The sequence below is a fragment of the Mirounga angustirostris genome, unplaced genomic scaffold (assembly GCF_029215605.1).
Source record: "Mirounga angustirostris isolate CCGP_5_RB_7025 unplaced genomic scaffold, mMirAng1.0.hap1 SCAF_4, whole genome shotgun sequence".
NCBI classification, from domain to species: domain Eukaryota; kingdom Metazoa; phylum Chordata; class Mammalia; order Carnivora; family Phocidae; genus Mirounga; species Mirounga angustirostris.
Genome location: NW_026991712.1, coordinates 22,082,442 through 22,103,641, shown reverse-complemented (window position 1 = coordinate 22,103,641; position 21,200 = coordinate 22,082,442). Strand labels below are relative to the sequence as shown.

Here is a 21,200-nt window from a genome sequence, read left to right as displayed (position 1 = left end):
AAACCTCTGGAGTCTTATAGCCTATTTATCCACTCAGACTTTTATACCTTTTGAAAACTGGAAAAGAACTTAGACTCATCCAGTCCAAGAAAAATCCAGGGTTGACAAATAATTTTCCAGTCAAAGATTATAAAAATAACTGATACCATACCAGGGTAAGTCTTTTGAAGGAACCGAATTAATAGCTTGATGAAGTTGCAAGGAATTTACTTTGAGTAGTTCCAATTTGAAAATTCACTTGGAAAATCCACTGACATTTATGCCAGATGTATATGTCTTCTTATTAGTTAAATTCATAAGATCATGGACAGTATTCTATTGCTCATGTAAGAGATGGATAAAATGGAAAATTTTAAGAACAGAACCTATTCAAAATGTGGCTTAAAAAGGTGATGTTCTGGAAATTCATAGCTCTCCAGATAAAGCATTGGCACCACTGCATGCAAACACGGCTCAGCAAGATGTATAAACTGGCTTGTTTTCTCTACTCCTTTCTTCCTCTGCTTTCCCCAGAATCCATGTAGATGCTGAGAACAGAGGGCATCTTCTCCCCAGCTGATGTCTAATCATGAGATGGTCTCCCATTCATAAAACTCACTTTTCTCCTTGTACCTTTCCTATGCCCTGTCATGTTGCTTCAAGATAACTTTTATTTTTAGGGGAGGGGGGATGAAAAACTATTCACTTGGAGCGAGCCAATCAATCTCCCTCTTCCCTCTCATTCTTAATAATTAATTAGTCTATAAGTTCTAATCTGGCTTCAGTTTAGAGCCAGAAGAAAGTGATGTTGTCAGGACAGGAATTAAATGGATACTGACAGACTCATTGGGAAGTTGAGCTGCATTGATTTTGAACTGATTTCCCTAAAACATTGTTCTCATCATGTTAAATCTGTCTTCAGAATTCTTCAATGGTTCCTCTTTGCCTAGTTCAGTGCTTCACAACGTTTCCCCCATCACGGCAAGCACAAGACACCTTACTGAGTACTGGGGTAGACCCACAAGCGTGCTGTAGCAGGGAGAGGGTGGTTCAGGGGCTCCCTCTGTGCTTGGGCTCACTGGGCTACCCCAAGTGAAAAGAGATCAATGTATTCGAACTTTCTGGCATTCTGGAAAATTTGACTTTCAAGTCATTCCATCATCTGGCTGCCAAACCGACTATCAGTCTCTTTCTTTTACTATGTCACAACATGACTCTTCTGTTTCAGCTGTTAATCCATCCTGTGCAAAATAGCATTGTATCTTAAAGTCTCTGTAGCTTTTGCTTATGTCTTTTTATTTGAATGGAAAGTGCCTCTCCTCATTCCCTGCACTCATCAAAACCCTGATCATCATTCAAGACCCCAACCAGACCTCACCTAAAGCCATTCTTGACCAGGTCAGAGAAAGCGATTCTTATTCTCAGGTCACTTTTGGGAATCCGGGAGGTCCTCATACAGGGTATGGGATTTGAGACAGGCCTTAAAGTTTGTGTAGGAATCGAAAGATGGCTAAGAGGGAGATGAAAAAGGCCTTCCAGAGGGAGGGCCCTGATGAGCAGCACCTGATAACTACTGTGGTCCAGGAGGTACCAAATATCAGCCTTGCTTGGAAAGATTTTAAGTGGGTGGGTCGGCAATAGGACAGGAAATCTGTATTCTTAGAAAGAAATTCAAGTGATTCTTGATGTGTAGCTACATTTGGGGGCCACTGTTTGTAGTGGTCAAGGATTGCCTGTTCCAGAAGCTTCCTCCTACTCTGTGCTGGCTGCAGTTCTGGTCCTCCTGGACCAAGAAACTCACGCTCAGAGGCAAGGCTGGGCATGAGACGCCAAGCAAGATTATTCAGTTTCTGGGTCTTTTTCATAGAGAGGCTGGGCAGGGCAGGGAGGGGGGAAGCTTGCTATCCTCCACAAATACTCTGCTGAAATGATATAAACCTGGAGCTTCCCAAGTCCAACCCTTCTTGCTAAGGGTGAGGTAGTCTGTCTTCAGTAAGACAATAAATAGCAATAGTTAGAGACAGAGCAGAGCCCCCCAAATGTTTTTTGAACCTTAGGATTAGGCTGCACTTGATCCAATCTCACCCTGGTTTGTTCTCAGTTGTTTGGGCCAATAAATTATCATTTTGTTGTTGTTGTTGAAGCCAGTTTGAGTTAGGCATTTATGACTTACAACTGGACCTCTGAAAGATCTACCAAAGTCAGTGATGTAAGATAAAACAGAACAAGTGCAGAATAGAACTAGAATGGTAGCTGGGGTTCAAGAAAGACCATGAGGCTTGACTGGAGAATCTGGATTAAATCTGGAGGCCTTGCAGAATAACTGACATTTAGAACAGGGGAGAATCAGGTCAAAGGGCTGTGTTTTGAAAGAGAATTGGCCACAGAGCAGATTGGTGGAAGGAATTAAAGAAGGCTATGAGCATTAGTGTGTCTACTGTCAAGGGGCCTTTGAACCTGTTGAATTGGGAGTCTTTCTGATGGCTTGTGAAAATTCCTAATTATGGAAAGGCCTTATCATGCATATGTAAACATGTATCCCTATTTAAAAAGACAGACATATAGATACTGAAAGCTCAAAAAATCAGCTCAAGCATGGCCACTGCTGGAAGCAACTGAGAACGGTCAGAGAGAGACATCCTGAAGGAGGACTATTTAGAGTGTGAAGCACAGATGGAGGACGCAGGAGGTTGCCAGACAGGAAAACAGGGCTGGGAGCGGGCTGGGGAAGATAGTAAGTACCTCAGAGTACAGAACTTCTCCTAGAGAAGTGTCCAAACACACCTATGCAAACTGTGGTGTGTTTTAAATACTTGTTAAGTAATAACTCCATGCATTGAGTTTTTGATAGTATAATTTTGTTTTTATAGTATGCTATTATGATACATTATTATTATTAATATACTATTATATAGGATTATATAGCATAATAATGCTATTCATAAGATAGTTAAAGGATTTTAAAAAATATGAATTAATAGCAGAGAGTGGTGTCATCCAGTAATGGGACACAGGCCAATGTTGTCAGAGAGATATTTGCTTTTTTCATTCCAGTTGGTATGTCTCTGTTCTCCACAGAGCATGTCATGTGTACTTAACATCCACTCTCTGAACCTGAGGTGAGTATGACATACAGGCCCAATGGCTACGCTGATGTCCTCTTACCCCACAAGCCCTCAGAAGAGTGCATTTCAGGAATTTAGTCCTTAGTGCCTCTCCTATCTTGTTATCAGTACACTGCTTTCTCCATCTTGTCAGTAATCCATAAATGAGTGCTCCTGCCTTCCTTCATGCCTTCCTCATATTTCCTTGGCTCTTACTGTTGTGCCTTAACCTCCAGCTTCTCCTCGCTCCAGGTCAGCCTCCACATTGCCAGCAAGGATCTCTCTCTTCAGTACAGATTTGAGTATGTCACAACCTCGCCTCAAAATCATAGTAGATTCCCCCATCTCATAGGATAACATTCAAATTCTTTAGCCTGACATAGTTTCCCACAAGTGGGTCCCCAACCCATGTCTCCACTCTTATTTCTGATTATTCCTCCAACACTCCACTCCTCTCGCTTTTCCACAATGGCACCATCTTCTTTCATTTCTGTTTTTGTTCCTGCTCTTGCCTCTTCCTGAAAAACCCTTCCCCTCCCCTCTAGCTCAGTCTTACCCCTCCCTCTGTGAAAACTTCCTCAATGCTCCCAAGGAGAGTGGTTGTCTGATCCTCTAGCCCACCACACATGTCTCCAGTACAGTGCATGTTGGACAATGAGATCACTGAAGACAGAGACTGTGATGTGTTTAACTCTGTTTATCTTTGTATACCCCATCCCTGTACCGCACACAGCAAGGGCTCAATAAATACGGGCTGGATGGCTGCGTTCATTGTCAATAATACCCCATGCTTTCAGAAGCAAATGCAAGTTCAGTCAGAAACTACCTCTTGCACACAGTTTTCTCCATAGGATTCAGCATGATTGCTCACAGTTTTCTGGGCTATTCTTATAAGTAGCAATGATGGTTGCAAACTGGTTCTCACTTCCCGGGCCTCCATATAAATATGCTTCTTCCAAAGCAAGTTCTTTTTCCCACTCAGTTGCCTCCTGATTCAGCTGAGCCTGTTGAAGAACCCCTATAGGACTCCATTTCCTTGACTTAGGCTACAATTTGAGCCCAGCACATGGAATTGTCACCATCGTTCTTTGCTGAGATGGTGGACGGCTGCTAATCTGCATGTAGCCATTCTTCATGTAAGAAATAATGCATTATTAACACAGCTTTATTATCAGACCCGAGTTTGGCAGATAGAGCAACATTAGAGAATAACTGGAAGAAAAGCTGATTTGTTAGCAAAATGTTGCTTTTTGGCTAATGAATCATTCTGATTTTTTTGCACTGACAGCTCAGTAACAAGCTTGAGACTACTTTGTTTCAGACCATTAAACTTTGACAAACCAGATATTAACTACAGCTAGAGCCAGTGGTCTGTGGGGATTATTGCAATTATGAGCCATATATGTGATTTTTAAAAATCATTAGTTGAGACAAGGTGAGTCTGATGATGGAGGGGCTGGTGACTGATAGTCCCTGTTGCCTCATCGTACACAGGCAATAAACAGCTGCCGGGAGGACAATGGGTCAGCAATACCTCTTTTTTGGGGGGGAAGAAGTAGTAAGAGCAATCCAGATTGATCTCCAACAAGGAGCCCTGTTTGGGAAGGAAGAGACAGAAGTTTCTTCTAACTTCTATTTTGGAGGCTGGAGGTCTTTTCTCGAAGGGGAACTAGAAGGAGGTAGAGAAGGCAAACCAAATAGAAAGAAAGGCAAGGCAGGATTGCCATGGTTTGGGTTCTCTTCCTATGCTTTTTTTTTTTTTTAATTTTTAAATTTTTAATTTTTTTATTATGTTGTTAGTCACCATACAGTACTTCATTGGTTTTTGATGTAGTGTTCTATGATTCATTGTCTTCCTATGCTTTATTGGGTTGTAATTACAGTCAAGGACCCCAGCCCTTTCCTTTACTGCTCCCCACTATTCATAATAGGGGTCTTGAACTCAGGCGGATAATACAAATTAGTAGAGCAGAAGGAAGTGGTGAAGATGATAGTAAAATCACAAGTCAAATGCAGACACAGCTGTGTGCCAGACCGCAACCCCTAGGTTACAGACAGAAGCCCAGGTCCTCAGCCTTAAGAGCAAGATTCTTCAAACCCAGCCTACACCTCTCCAGCCTCATCTTTTCATATTCTTTTTGAACTCTTATGTCCCCATCTAACTGGGACGTTCTCTAGACGTGTCCCACACTTTCCAGTCTCTGCCCCTTTGCTCTTTGAGGAATGGCCGCTCCCCTGAAATCCATTTCTATGTGCTCACATCCTACACACTCTCTGGGTGTCAGTTTTTTGTCAAATTGGGAAGAAGAGGTAGACTGAATCCATGTTAAGACCTTTTCTTATAAAGTTTTATGAGTCTGTGGCATCTTTCACCAACTGTGGTTAGTACGCGTGTGAAACTAGTTGCATTCTGGGGCCCTAATCCCACGTAATGTTCTGCATCCCCTAGGTGGGCACGTTGCTGGGAGTCTTGCTGTCATCACAGACGCTGCCCATCTCTTAATTGACCTGACCAGTTTCCTGCTCAGTCTCTTCTCCTTGTGGTTGTCATCGAAGCCCCCTTCGAAGCAGCTGACATTTGGATGGCACCGGGCAGGTACAGTTCACCCACTGAGCATTAATGGCAAAGTAGCTGTGCAGTCAGACCAAGGATAAAAACAGAAGAAACAAAGCAAAGCCTTGTTCGAAAATCCCTTAGAGGCACATCGGTGCAAGGAATATAAAGGATGTATGCATGGGAACACGTGCTCTCAATGTTGATTTGGCAAAAAGCCAGATTAATTGCACTACCTCTACTGCAATAGGACAACAAGAACACCTGTATCGCTTTAGCAACCGCCCCAGCCCAAGGGTCTCAGTGTACAGGAATAGCCACGAGACCATTCATTAAGCTACTCTGCATCTGGGAGGGAGGATGGGATAAAGCTTCTACCATTTTGCAAACTAAGGTACAGAGAGCCCAGGACAGCTGGAGAGATTGAAGAACTTCTCACAGGTAAGTCAAGAATGGAATGGGAAGGAGAATTTAGGGCAGAGCAAGGGTGGACAACACGCTGACATGGTCAGCCTTCATTGAAAGCTGCCTCTAGATACAGACCACAACTTATACACTGACAATGTGGGCTGTGGTTTTTCAAGCTTAACTGGTAGGAAGTTCTAATTTCACACCAAACAATTTATCATCACAAGTGTTTTGAATTGCCTATCCTTTAACATGCAGAGAGAAGGAGAGGGAGAGTGAGAGATGAGGCAATAAACATCAATAAAAAGAATTTGTGACAATGTGATCTGAAGATGCTTTTCAGTCCCTGAACAGTGCTATGCTTGGAAAACACGTATCTTTGGCTGCGCACCTGTCATTTTTCTGTATATATTTTTACATGTACTTTCCCCATTCTGATACTATATATCAAAGCTGTTTTGTAAACACAGAGAGAACTTAGAATACTGCTTGTATTTTCTCATCCCGGTGATGGAAGCCCATGAGCACTGATGCTCTAGAAGACCAGTGCTGTTCACTAGAACTCTCTGCTTCAAGAGAAATGTTCCATAATATAGAGTATAATGTGGCCATAGAGCACTTTATTTTCTTTTAAATTTTATTAGTTTTTTAAAGTAGGCTCCACGCCTAGCATGGAGCCCAACGTGGGGCTTGAACTCACGACCCTGAGATCAGGACCTGAGCTGAGATTAAGAGTCGGACGCTCAACCGACTGAACCATGCAGGCGCCCTAATAGAGCACTTTAAATGTGGCTACTGCTACTGAAGAACCGGATTTTTAATTTTACTTAATTTAAATGGAAACAGTCACATGTGATGATGGTTACCATATGAGGCAGCCCTGTTAGAGACGTATAGGTGAAAATGAACTAGCTTGTCACACATGTAATTTCATGGATGGCTTTGTTTAGGAAGAAGCTAAGTTATAAAAAATAAATTTATTAAAAAAATATAAGTGGCTAATGAGAAAGGTGGCATGCAGATGTGGTTACAATCATGAAGGCTGTGTGTAAATGACCAAAGTCTGGGAAACAATAGCCCCACACTAGGAAAACAGTATGTTACACTGTTCTGCTTTAAAAGAGGGAAGGCCAGGGCGCCTGGGTGGCTCAGTTGGTTAAGCGACTGCCTTCGGCTCAGGTCATGATCCTGGAGTCCCGGGATCGAGTCCCACATCGGACTCCCTGCACGGCAGGGGGTCTGCTTCTCCCTTTGCCCTCTTCCCTCTCGTGCTCTCTGTCTCTCATTTTCTCCCTCTCAAATAAATAAATAAAATCTTTAAAAATAATAATAATAATAATAATAAATAAAATAAAATAAAAGAGGGAAGGCCAAAAGTACCAAATGTGCCTGGCCACTGAGTCCCAGATTTCTAGACCCTCCTAGGCTTTTAGTACCTACCTACAAGGTTAAGTTAAAGATCAGGGTGAGATGTTAAGGAACTCTTAAGTGAGCAAAGGTGCTTTACTCGGCCTGCAGACTGAACACTATCTTATTTTTAAATATTAATGTAAATGTCTCCACTCATACTTATTTTCCATATAGTTGCTCTTAAAATGCCGTCAGAGTGTTGATATACCTCTGAGCTTGCCTCTGTGTTTATAATACACTGGGCTGGCAAGTGAAACTCATTTTCATCAAGTACCCTCTGAAGCCTTCCCTTGTGACTATTTTATTCCACACAAGGTACCAGTACTGACAAATTGTAAATGTTTTGTGACGAAATTAAGAATTTCTAAACACATTTTACTCTCTGTGTCTCATTATTTCATCTCCTAATAAATTTCAATCATTTTAGCACCTGTTTAAATTAAAATCCCCAAGGAAAACAGCAATGGCAGAGAGCGATTAATATGCTTTAAAAATTTGCTAGAAATTACTTAGTAATATGGAGCATAATGAACTCAGACGCTGGTGTTTTATGAACGCAACATTGAAGTGTCTCATCTTAGTGCTAAAACCCATCCACACTTCTGCTTTGTGAATCACTGAGTGAACTAGTTTAAAGCCTCTTTGAGGGGAGGGGGGTACGTCAAGGAACAGGAATGTCTTATGACTCTTGGGAGGTTAAGGCGATTGACAAAGTCTTTGTGTATGGGTGTCTGTGTGCTTGAATCCCTAGAGATCCTTGGTGCCCTGCTGTCCATCTTGTGCGTCTGGGTGCTGACTGGGGTGTTGGTGTACCTGGCATGTGAACGCCTGCTCTACCCTGATTACCAGATCCAGGCGACTGTGATGATCATTGTTTCAGGCTGTGCTGTGGCAGCTAACATTATGTAAGTCACCCCACACACTGCCCATAAAGCTTGTCTTGAACCCTGTGTGGACGCAGGTGGTGGGGTTTCTGTTGATGCTGTTTGTTTTTGTTTAATTTCTCTACTAGTGAAGATGGTAAAGTGAATAAATTGCCAATGAGATAGTGAAGAGCCAGGATCCGAATCTAGATCCACTAGGCCCAGAATCGAGCTCCTAGCCAGTCTGCTCTCTCATGCATATTGATGGTTCCATATGGGATATGACTTATTCCTACTTAGTTTTTGTTACATGAACACATTATGGGTTCCCAGAGGGCTGGGCTGGAAAGGACCTTAAATTTTATTTACTTCAGTTCCCTTCCTACTTTTGAATTCTCTTTTGCAACATCCCTATAAAATAGTCATTAGTGTCATATATTTTAACAGAACTAATAACAGGGAATTTATTTTTCTCCAAAGCAGCCTATTTTATCTTTGCATCATTGTGACTGCACGAAAATTCCTTCTTAAGCTGCATTAGCTAAACTCTCTCCTAAACTCTCTCTTTAGTTTCCACCTGTTGGTCCATTCTCTTATCCAGGCAGTCTTAATTCATTCTTATGAGACATGTGATGTCTTACTGGACACGTGATCATTGCCACATTGCTCTTCTCTTACCCAAATGAGCTGATTGTTTATGACAGGGGGTTCTGAGACCAGGCCTTTGATCTTTTTTGGTTGTTTGGCTCCTTCCCATTTGATAGCTTGATTCTGGGCAACCCTACTTAAAACTGTATTATCTATCTACCTACCTACCTACCTATTAGTCATCTATGGTAGACAGAATAATGGTCCCTCAAAGATTTCCACATTCTAATCCTTGGAACTTCTAAGTATGTTAACTTACATAGCAAAAGGAACTTTGCAAATGTGATTAAGTTAAGGATGGGATTTTGAGATGGGGAGATTATCCTGGGTTATCCAGACAGGCCCAATGTGACCAGAAAGGTTCTTGTAAATAAGAGGGACACTTGAGGTCAGAGTGAAGGGAAGATGTTGTATTGCTGGCTTTGAAGATAGAGAAAGGATCCTGGAGCCAAGGAATGTATGTGACCTCCCGAAGCTGGAAAAGGTAAGACAATGAATTCTCTCCTAGAGTCTCCATAAGGAATGCAGTCCTGCACACCCATTTTAGACTTCTGACCTCCAGAACTATAAGATAATAAATTTATGTTGTTCTAACCACAAAAGCTTTGTGGTAACTTGTTATAGCAGAAAAAAAAAAAAGACTCATACATACTATGTATTATCTATCTTGCAATGCAACATGACACATGCTATGAGGTGAGCTTATACATGAAAGTGAAGAAGACAGTGATAGAAGAATCGAATTTTAAAGAGTGTCTTTTAAGAGAGGGCACAGTGGAATCCCTGGTATTAGAGGAAATTCTGAATGTGTACATTTTGAAAAAGCTCCTCAGGTCACTCTAATCTCCTTACCTTATGCCTGCCTCAGTTCCTTACCTCTTAGTGTGTAAATCATTGCTTGAAATCTCTGAGCTAAACAATTAGAAGAGTGGTATTTTGACTGCTATTATTGAGTAGATTCCTATTTCCATCCAGCTAACTTGAAAATGTGTTTCATATTGGAACCAGGAGAAAAAGTGTGTGGAGATCAATGCAAATCTATCACCACAAGGAGACAAATAAGGCAGAGCACATGTGCTGCTGACTGGGGGTCAATAACATTGTCTTTGCATAAGGAGAACAATATGTCCAGCAGGGAAAATGAAAATATTAATAATTTCATGAGAGTCATATGTCACATAGGTTGTGTCGATGCTACATGAGTATGAAGGATACACCTAGCTAACTACCGCATACATCTAGAAACTTGATGATCAAGTTTGACTTTCTAAATAGATACCATCCAAATTTTCCTTTTACTGCAACTGCTTTTGAACTTTGACCTTAACGCTGCAGGTGTTTCTCATACTTACAAAGGCAAGGGAATTGAAAAGTGGTGACTTCCCTGTGCAAATAGGTAGTCATTTATGGATAAAGATACTGAGTGACTATAATGTTTTCTCCCAGAACCAGGATTATAGGTTTCAAGTGTTGCTAAATGCTGTGTTGTCTGAATACAGAAATATCAGAACTATAGTTTGGGAATAAATCTATTCCGTGGAGACCCAAAATCAGGACAGAAGGTTCTAATAGAAGTTGCAAAGGGATCCTAGGACAAAGATTATTAATAGAGCCTTAAGGCTGTCGCATGCTGTTTTCTCTGCCTGAAACATTCTCTCCCCTCCAGCCTGTAATTTAACTCTACCATAACCTTTTGAATCCAACTCAATTTCTTTGTCTAACGAAATCAGACTTCCCTGTTGTGTTACCCAGAGTACCCAGTTCTTAGTACACCTACTAAGATTAGAATTTTTATTTATCTGGGTCTTTTTAAAATCTCTGCCATCTCCATCATTCTTAAAGCTACTTGGGGGAGGGACCGTGTCTCTTTCACTCACCTTTAATACCCCAAGCATTTAACAGTGCCTGGCACACAAGAGCCTCTACATAAGTTGTTTTTTTTTTTTAATAAAATGAGTAAAAGAATGAATGACAATATGATAAGCACACATGAATAGACCTAGAAAGAGAGTATGTTTAACTGTGAGCTATATCAGGCTGTCTGAAGATTCTTAAGTGGTAACTATCAATCAAGGGTGAATTTCTGCCCAAGCAGCAACCATCTAAAAGCTGTACATTATGTAATGATCAAATCTTGCTGGATGGCAGTCATTCCACTTTGTGGTGATGACCTTAGATTTAACAGATACTTTACCAACAAATAGACTGGGATATGTGGTACTAAACAATCATTTTTTTAAAACCTTTGTTCCAAAATAAAATCAGTTACATAATTTATAGTGCCTAATACTTATCTCTTTGACTTGGATAGGAGATGTTAAATTTTGCTGTATGTTATATATAGAGAATGAGGCCGCAGCTCATACTCTTAGGACCATATAAAATATACATATGTTTATATATGTACATTTCTATATACATTTGCATGTTAAATTACATACATATTTACACACATATATTTAAAATATATTAATATATTTTAGTTTCTTGTTAATAGCTACATATATACAAACACATGACTATCATCATTGGCCACTAAAAAATTATTCAGATTTTTAAGTTCTCACAGAAATGCACAAAATTGAGTAAAATAAAATATTTTTAAAAATCTGACCTTGGTGATATTTTCTTATTTTGTTTTACCCCTTATGCCGCTTTTTGCATTTGAAACCAGTATGTTTAATTTAGCTCCCACCAAAGCTCAGCTTTAAGCCTAGCTTAGCGCCCAACATTCAGTAGACCCTCAATAAATGGTATTTCCTCTCCTCATTGTCAAATTGTTTCATCTAGGGAGGGATGATTGCCAGTTTTCATGTGAACCAGAGTAGCACTGGGTAGATGGAAGAGAAAACCGAGGTGAACTTTTGTTGTCTGTCCTTGTGTACAAATTTAAAATTCTATGGTACATGTGTTTTCAAAATTAGTCCAAAATAGGACATTTTACAGCCTTAATATTTCAACTCTCTGCGACCCTGCATAATACATGTTCTTGCCAACTCTCCATTATGCTGCATAGGTTTTCAAGGGCTAATCTCATGTGCCAAGAACACCCTTCTCTCTTTCAGGCTAAGTGTGATTCTGCACCAAGGACACTCCAACCACAATCACAAAGACATGCAAGCTAATGCCAGTGTCAGAGCGGCTTTTGTGCATGCCCTTGGAGATCTATTGCAGAGCATCAGTGTGTTAACCAGCGCACTTATTATCTACTTTAAGGTGAGAATGTTTGAGTTTACTCATTGTCATAGTACGTTTATAGATTAGGTAGTACAGAAGCTGACCTGTCAATATTAACTTAAATGAGGGTGGACAGCCTATTTGTCTATACCAACTGCTTTGCAGGGTTTACACAAGCAAACAAATGTTCAAAGCCTGAAATCTTAGACTTTCCAAATTCCTAAGTGCTCTGTCTTCAACTGTAGGGCTATCAGTCTTTCCAGAAAGTAGTTCCTTTTGTCATGGAGTTAAGGTGAACACCATGGATACCTTAAGTTTCTTGGGTTGTATGCAACAGAAAAGATGTCTAGCTTACTTAAGCAAAAATATATTTATTGGCTGAAATTTACTAGATGTACTCTTGGACAGAAATCAAGGTAGAAATAAGGGCAACATTGGGTATCTTAGATTTTAGAAACTTATCCACATTCTGTCCCAGGTACCAATGCAGAAATGAATGTGATTCAACAATTTTTTTTTCCCCATTTCTTGTCATTCTGCTGGGGAGTCATATTTCTGGGAAAGAGAGTCCAACAGACTAAGGTTGGGTCTTTTACCTGCTGCTTGGCTGGGGAGGGAGAGCACCTGATTGACTGCCCCACCAATAGCACCCACAATGGGGGAAAGATAATTCTCCTCTCAAAATCAGGGTATTAATAAGAAGTTGGATGGATCCTAGATGAACCTCTGACCCTAAACAAACATTTACTACAGATCTGTTAGACCAAGAACTAACAGAAGTGGGTTGGGATATAGGTGGGGGGTAATGGAGAAGAGCATTTAGCTCTCTCATTTGCATCTTGATCATCCAGTTAGCAGGAATTCCTTATCATTTTTACTAAAAAATGAAAACACATAAATAAAAATTATAAAGATGTATCTGAATTCAATTGAACAAATATTCATTGAAAGCTTTAAGTTTAAGGCAAAATTGTTCAAACTTGTACTGGTTAGTGGAGTTTGAGAGTTTCTCAGAGGTAATGAGGCATGGACTCTTCTGTGGAACAGAACTTCATCAAGGGCAGAAGACCAGGTACCTCAGCCTGAGGCTAAGGGCGCCGGTGGTGAGACAGTGCAAGAATGAGGCCTCAGCTCATACTCTTAGGACTTAATCAAAGATGCCTGCCTCGAATATGTGTCATCCTGAAAAGGGAAAGAAAGGAACTAACCCCAGTCTGCCAAGACCAAGCTCCAGCTGGACCTTGGTCATATGCAACCTCTGGGCAGGTAATACCCTTTCTTCTCATCATGAGGAAGGCTGAAAAGCCATTGAATATTGTATAAACTTGTGCATATTTTCATCACATACTCTGCGCTTCTATTAATTTGAGAAAAGTCAAATCAGGCCTTTGGAGAGAACACTCAAGGATATTTTTCCCTGTACATAGTTTGAAGCTTAAAAGAAGGATTGAGTCTTCAGGAAGTCTTGGCTCTGAGTTGGATGTCAAGTGTCAGGGAGGTGAAAGGGTGACTGTGAAAAAGAAGCGGGGACGTTTATTTATTTTATTAATCAGACTTTTTGCATGGAGGGCCTGAATTCAGTTAACTGAAGTCCCTTTATTTTCTAGCCAGACTATAAAATGGCTGACCCAATCTGCACATTTGTCTTTTCCATCCTGGTTCTGGCCAGCACCATCACTGTCTTAAAGGACTTTTCCATCTTACTCATGGAAGGTAGGAGTGACTTTATTATTATTTCCAGGATCAATGTTTTCTCTTCCCTATAATCACAGAAGGGAATGGCATCAAGGCATGTTCACCGTTAATTTGCATTCTAAGGAAAATATAAATTTGTAAGGAATTTTTGTGAAAACAAAATGATTTTTATTTGTATGGGAACAAATAAAAAAAAAAAAAACTGGCTTCTCTTTTCCTCCAGCAACCATTAAATAATAATATGGCACAGTATAAAAACAATATGTACAAATACTAAGGATAGATATTGAGGGAGATATTGCAAAAACATAAATTCCTCCCTAAATATATGGAAAATACCTAAGAAAAATTGAATGATCTCTCTCTCAGACAGCATTATAACTCCTATGAAGGGCTTGCCTAAAACCCCTGTTAGACCAGGCCAGCAGTCCTCCAACTTCAGTGCATCAGAATCACTTGGGATCTGCTGGGTCCACCCCCATATTCCTGAACCAGTCTAGAGTGAGGCCCAAGAATTTGAATTTCTAACAAGATGCTGATGCTGCTGGTTCAGGGACCACACTTTGAGAACAACTGGAATAGTCTTTTCATAGCATTTAAAGGGTTACTACATGAGGGCACTGAGAGTGGCACCTAGAAAATTCAATCAGAATTAGAGGGTTGCATCACATCAAGCATTCAGATGATCAAAACTATCCAGACCTTGGCTTAACCTTTTCTTTTTTGTCCAGCACATTTTGACATAAGGCCAATACAGTCTCAGAGCGCAGGTGCCTAGACAAAAGCCCACACTTCCTTAGGATTCACCGCTGAGTACACGTTTAAGGGTTTTGTCCCGTTGGGCACTATAACTGTTAGAGTACTTGTACTTAATGAAGTTTTCTAAAAATATGGAAAGGTATAAAATTATAAAAAGTCTCCCCACTTTTCCACCTTTGAAATCTCAATCCCATTCTTCAAGGGTAACACCTACTAATAAGTTGAAATGTATCTGTCCAAAAATATTTATGCATTTACATATATATGTACCTGAAATATATATGTATCTATAGAGTATATATATCTTTTTTTTGTACAAACAGAATTATGCATTGATACATATTTTGTTCTGCACTTTATTTTCTTCACTTGGAGGTTTGTCCGTATTAGCACATACAGAGATACACCCTATTCCTTTCCATGGTACAAAGTATTCCACTGCATGCATGTACTTGCTTATTGATAGATATTAGAAATAACAGTGTAATTACCATTCTGCACATATATATTTTTAATGCTTGTATATCTGTAGTGTAACTCCTAGAAGTGGTATTGCTGTTTCAAAAGTTATATGCATTTTAAAATTTGGTAGATATTGCCATTTCTACCAAAGATACCATATCAATTTCTTTCCCACAAACAGCATGCGAGAATGCCCATTTCCTCACATCCTCGCCATCATTGAGTATTATCAAGATGTTGATTCTTTTCTAATCTGATAGGTGAAATATTATAGGTTTTTGATTCCATATGCAATTCCTTCATTATGAGAGATATTGAGTGATTTTTCATATATTTATTAACCTGAGTAATTATTTTTTAAACACTAATTTGGGTATTTTCCTGGATGCATTGATATGTCTGCAGGCTCTCTCTCAGGAAAAAAATTTCTAATATATGATGGAGCACTGAAGACCACTGGGAACATTTCCTCTTGCTTGTCAACATTATTCTAGAGAGTAAAATAAGTAACAGTGGATTTGTGTTCTCCATAAAAGTAAAGAGATAAGTGAGGCAAGAGGGAAGGGGGTAGTGGGCTTGTGATTTCATCTCAAGGGTCCTAGATGAGGACAATAGGTCTTCAGAGGGTCACATGAAACTCCTCAGAGATGACACATTAGGCATAATAATCAATTTTGGGTTGCAAGACTTAGACTCTATTGGTATAACATTTCACACTCAGAGCATGGACTTGAGAATCTGATGTCCCCCTTCTCTATTTGGCCTTAGCAATGGTTCTTAACCTCTCTGACTCCCAATTTCCTCTCTCCCAATTAAATAGGAATTGTGACATTGATAATTAGCTCTTAAAGTTCTTATCTCTATTAAGTAAGCTAATCACTATGAATACAGTACTTAGCATAAACCTTGACATATGGTAGTTTCTCAGTAAAGGTGCGTTATTATCATTACAATATAACAGTGTCGACCATGACTCCATACACTTCTATGGCTAATCTAAGAACTCTTTTGTTTCTAGTGCCCTGAGCTCTGTGCAGCTCACAGAGTAAAAGAACATGCTCTTTGTTACCTCCATGAAACAATATGAACCAGCTCCTTGTTACCTCCATGAAACAATATGAAGTGGGATTAAACTAAACTAAAACTGTAGAGAATTTTAATATTAGCTCCAAGAAGGAAATCCCCATGAGCAAAGTTCTTAAATCCTGGAAAAGGAGGGTTAAGGATTCCCTATTCCTTTAACTAAGTTGTTCTTGACTAACTGCTCATTCTAATCTTTTGGGAAGCTTTTTAAAATACTTATGCCCAGGCCCCATACCCAGAGATTCTGATTAATTGACTCAGGTGGGGGCTGGCTTTGATGTTTTTTTAACATGCAGCCAAGCTTGAGAACTAGAGCTGCCCAGTGGTTTGTAAACGTTAGTGCAATGGTTCTCAAACTTGGCTGTTAGTCACCAAATGAGCTATAAAAATAGTGATGCTTCATCTTATCCCCAGAGGGTCTGATTTAATTGGTCTTAGATGTAACCTGGCAATCAGGATTCCTAAAATCTCCTCTGATGATACTAACGTGCATTCAAGGTGGAGAGCCACTTCGAAAGCATGTCAATTTCAGAGCCTCATCCATAGAAATTTTCTTTGGAAGAACTGGAATGGAGCTAAGGCATATTTATTTTTAACAAACACAGCAGGTGTTCATGTTGTGTATATATGATTGAAGTAGAAGTTAAAATGTGGTCATCCTTAGAAATCTCTTCTACAGCATCCTCTTTGGGTCATCGTTAGTTGGCAGGGATTTACTTATTGCATCAAGTGGCTTTATCAGTGTTATGCTGGTTGAGTTGATAAAAAAAAAAACTGATATTAAATTGATGTGTTTTACAATTCTAACCTACCATTGGCTTGCCTTCTCTCTAGCCAAAGCAAGGACCCTTACACTTTCATAGCCTCTCATCTTCCAAATGACAATCCTTGCAATGTTTGAGAAAAGTGATCCTTCTGCCCTGAGCTTTCACTTCTTCAAGCTAGAGAAACCCCAGTTCCTTCAGCCCAAAAGAATTGTTGATTGGCTGACAGGGCCCCTACCTTCTTCTGTGGCCCTACACCATTCCTTTAGAAGCAAGGATGATGTCAAACTCTGACATTATGAGACCTGAACCAATAAACCCTGACTAATGCACATAAATCAATAAAAATTCTATAAACTGAGTAATAAGATGGCATTATAATGTTAGTAGCAACTATTAACACAGTTCAGTAAGTGACTTGTTGGATAACTACTATTTACATAGCATTGCAAGTGTATAAAGAGCAGATATTTTTCCATTTGCTCCTCAAAGAACTTAGTATACCTATTGCTCTTTCTGTCCCTATTTTAACCACAGATGTGCTGAGGATCAGAGAAGTTCCAAGATTTGGGTAAATTCATGGTAGCTGTGGTCAGAGTGCTAACCCAGAATTACTTGATACCAAGTCCCATGTTTCTTCATTTTGCTTTCTAGAGTGTATGCAAAGATCATTAGAAAAAGCTCAGTTGGTTTAATAACACACACCAAAAACAGAGAATGATTACTATTGTTGGTTATTGCATAACATCTGCAAACAGTCTTTGATGTTAAACCCTTTGAAAGAGTCAGGTGAATTTGAATTGTAAACACCTGAAGTCAGAAACCAGAAAGGGGGAGGGCACATTGATATTCCGGAGGAGATTTTGCGGCCCCTTTTAGCCATGTGGATGAGCTGTATTTAGTTAAATAAAAACAACCTCCGTCCCTCCCTTTCCTCTTGTCAGGTGTGCCAAAGAACCTGAATTATAATGATGTGAAAGAGCGCATCTTAGCGGTGGATGGAGTGGTGTCTGTGCACAGCTTGCACATCTGGTCTCTAGCAATGAACCAAGTGATTCTCTCAGCTCATGTTGCTGCAGGTCAGTGTGTTCTGTAAATACTCTGCCAAAATTCAGTCCTTGTCCTGTAAACTCAATAATTTCCCTCCTTTCTGTAGAGCTGCCTGTAGTGTCCATTGCCTATCAAAACAACTGTGGAGTGTTTCCTTTTACCAAGTCCTTTGAAAGCACCTCTGGTCAAATTTATCGTAGCAACAATAATACTGAAGGCACCCCTTGAGGCAGACTGCAGAGCGTATCAGGTAGAATAGATGGTTTAAATGCCACCCAGACTTCAAGGTCTTAGACTCTGAAAACCAGACCTCACCTGTTTGAGTTGGTACCCAATCAGTTAAATAATGGGATGAAGTCAACAATAAATCTTCGTTGAATATTTCCTGTGTCTAAGATGCTCTGTGTATCACTGAAGATAAAAAGATGAAGGAGACATAGGTCCCATCTTTAAGGTTCTAATAAGCTAAAAGACGTGCTAGCAGGGTTTAATGGTGGTTCCCTCACTGGATGGTTAGAAATTCTGTAATCATGTGAGATAATTCTTAGGATGTTGGGTTTATTCTAAAAACTACTTTCTCAAGTAGAAGGTAATTTGTCCATTATGTGTCCTTGGCCTGGGGAAATAGGCAGTGGAGACGGGGAAGGGAGAGGATCCCTCACTGCCTCAGGAAGACAGCTCAGGCGAAATGATACGTCAGGCAGCTAAAAAATAACTCAAGAAGTCACGTAGAGGCAGGCTACAGCAACGACAGTGACAGGCATTTGAGGACTATGCTTTCTTTGACATCATCATCTTTGCTGAGAGGCTCAGATCTGGCTACAGGTAATTTATAGCATCTGCTACACCAATATTTCACTGCAGATGGAAGAATCTAGTAAGCAGTCAGGTTACTATGGAGGGAAACTTACAGTCTCCAGATGCCTTTTGGGACAAGAGAAAAGACGGCGGTGAGATTGCTGCTCTAAGAACAGTTTGTTGGGAGCTCTAAATGTTTCCCTGTTCCTATCACTAGTCTTGATATAAATGCTGATGAGATACAAGGGCTGCAACCCAGAGAGCTCTGGGGACTGGTGGAAAGGGCCATATAAGAAATAAATAGCTGTGTCTTAGCTTCCTTCAGGCCTTATCTCCCCTCCCATGCTCAGCTTCTAAGTGTGCCAGACCCCAGAGAGAACTGTGGGCAGGAAGAGTTCCCACAGTGATGGGTACTTTGCCGCACTCGAATTTCCCCGTTTTGTCTGTGCCAACGGAGCTGTCAGAGGCAACATGGCTTCTTCTGAGTGCCCCACCTACGCCCCTCCCATCAGGTCAAAGACAAAGTACTTGAAGCTGGAAATGTAGCAGTCACCCACGTGTGTGCAATCAGTGCCAATCTTACCATGGTTCTTTCTCAACAGTAGCCAGCCGTGACAGCCAGGTTGTTCGGAGAGAGATTGTTAAAGTCCTCAGCAATAGCTTTGCTCTGCACTCACTCACCATTCAGATGGAATCTCCAGCTGACCAGGACCCCGACTGCTTTTTCTGTGAAGACCCCCAGGACTAGTTCAGTCACAACATCGACTTCTCGCATTTGACGGGCCACTATATGCTGCTCTGTGGTTTCCAGCACACAAGAAATAAAGAACCAAAGGAATAAGTTTGAGAAATTCATGACACTGTACAGTGCACCTTTTATCCTTCTTTATTTAGCTCCATCCACCATAGATGAAAATCCATTTAGATTCATCAGCCAATTGGATTATCGACTCATCAGTAGCTGTGTTCAATTACAGGAATGTGTGTATAGACTGTTCCTGACTGGGGCTGAAGTAACAGCTGTTTGTAGCCAGAGGCAATAAAAAGTTCATCTCCCTTCAATAATGTATCCTGAGGATGAGTGGGTAAAATTGAACTCGGCAAAGTCTTATTAGAGTCGGCACCTAGGAATTCTCCCAAAACATGAGAAGCAAAAGAAGAACAGCCAAGCCAGGTTAAAAGAGATTCTGGAGACCTAACACCCACTATAACTTGACTCTCTCCCCATGTTATAATATGATTTTGAGCATTATCTTTTTGCTCCATATCCACATCACTATTCACCAAATGGGGTACAAATATCCTCTTTCCCTCTTGCTTACAAATTATGTTTTAATATGCTGAAACCATTGAATGATATTTTATTTGTCTGTATAAAAGCTCTGGACAAATTATGAAATTGCTGCTTTTTGAGTGTTTTCATGTAGTGTGAACTAATAATAAAATAAGGAGGCACAGAGCATCAGGGTTCTTGTCCCAGGTCACATGGGAAATAATTCAGTCGAAGAATTAAGAACTCCCAGATCCTGAATAATACTGATGGAGTCCCAACTATTGTCTAGGTATTGTACCAGGCTATTTAGATGTGTCACTTCATTTTATTTGAATGTCAACTTTGGAAAGTTGGAATTAATACCATCATTGTAGATAAGGACATAGGCTCACAGAGGTTAAGTAACTTAACCAATGTCATTTATTTATCCATTCATTCAAAAATAATTTGTCAATGCAGGCTATGAACTGAGCATTGGTGAATTATGTCAATGTGGTCTTTATGTTCATGGAGCTCCTTCCCTTTTGTTGGGGAGACAGGCATTCCACCAATAAACACCAGGAATGTACTACAAATAGTGGCAAGTGATGAAAGAAGAGAGCCTGGTTTAGATTGGGGGAAGTCAGTGGAGATCCTCTCTGAAGAAACAGCATCCAAGTTGAGACCTGAACAGATAAGTAGGCGATAGCCAAATGAATTATAGGAGGAAGTACATTCTAGAAGAAGCAAGAGCATGAGTGGCACCAAGAAGAAAGAATTTGGTGCATGGGAGGAAATGAGGAAGGCCCTTGTGGCTGGAGGGTACTAAGTGAGCGGTGAATTAAAAAACATGGAGGACATCAGGGAGGAGAGATGAGCAAGTGCAGTTGGCAAGGCAAGATTTTCTCATTCAGAGTCACTGATTATATAATTCCATGCTTCTAGCACTGATTGTAGCTTAAAGTAAAATAAAGATGTACAGGCCTACATCCTGGAAATTTTGAGTCAATGGGTCTGGTTTGGAATCTAAACGTCTGTATTTTTTTTTTTTTTAACATACCCAGAGATATTCTAAAGAATAGCTGGAATCTAAAAGAACTTCAACCAGGAGCACCTGGGTGGCTCAGTTGTTAAGTGTCTGCCTTTGGCTCAGGTCATGATGCCAGGGTCCTAGGATCGAGCCCCCCATTGGAT

General features: G+C 40.3%; 1 protein-coding gene across 1 annotated transcript in view; it reads left to right on the top strand.

The window, feature by feature from the left end:
* Window positions 1-20,794, top strand: part of SLC30A8 (solute carrier family 30 member 8) — a 35,303-nt gene extending 14,509 nt beyond the window's left edge. The window contains exons 3-8 of the mRNA XM_045899191.2: window positions 5,533-5,679; window positions 8,207-8,360; window positions 12,032-12,182; window positions 13,751-13,856; window positions 17,851-17,985; window positions 19,357-20,794. Coding sequence (XP_045755147.1) covers window positions 5,533-5,679; window positions 8,207-8,360; window positions 12,032-12,182; window positions 13,751-13,856; window positions 17,851-17,985; window positions 19,357-19,502 — 839 coding nt within the window. The 3' untranslated portion in view covers window positions 19,503-20,794. The remainder of the gene's footprint in view (window positions 1-5,532; window positions 5,680-8,206; window positions 8,361-12,031; window positions 12,183-13,750; window positions 13,857-17,850; window positions 17,986-19,356) is intronic.
* Window positions 20,795-21,200: the final 406 nt, after the last annotated feature.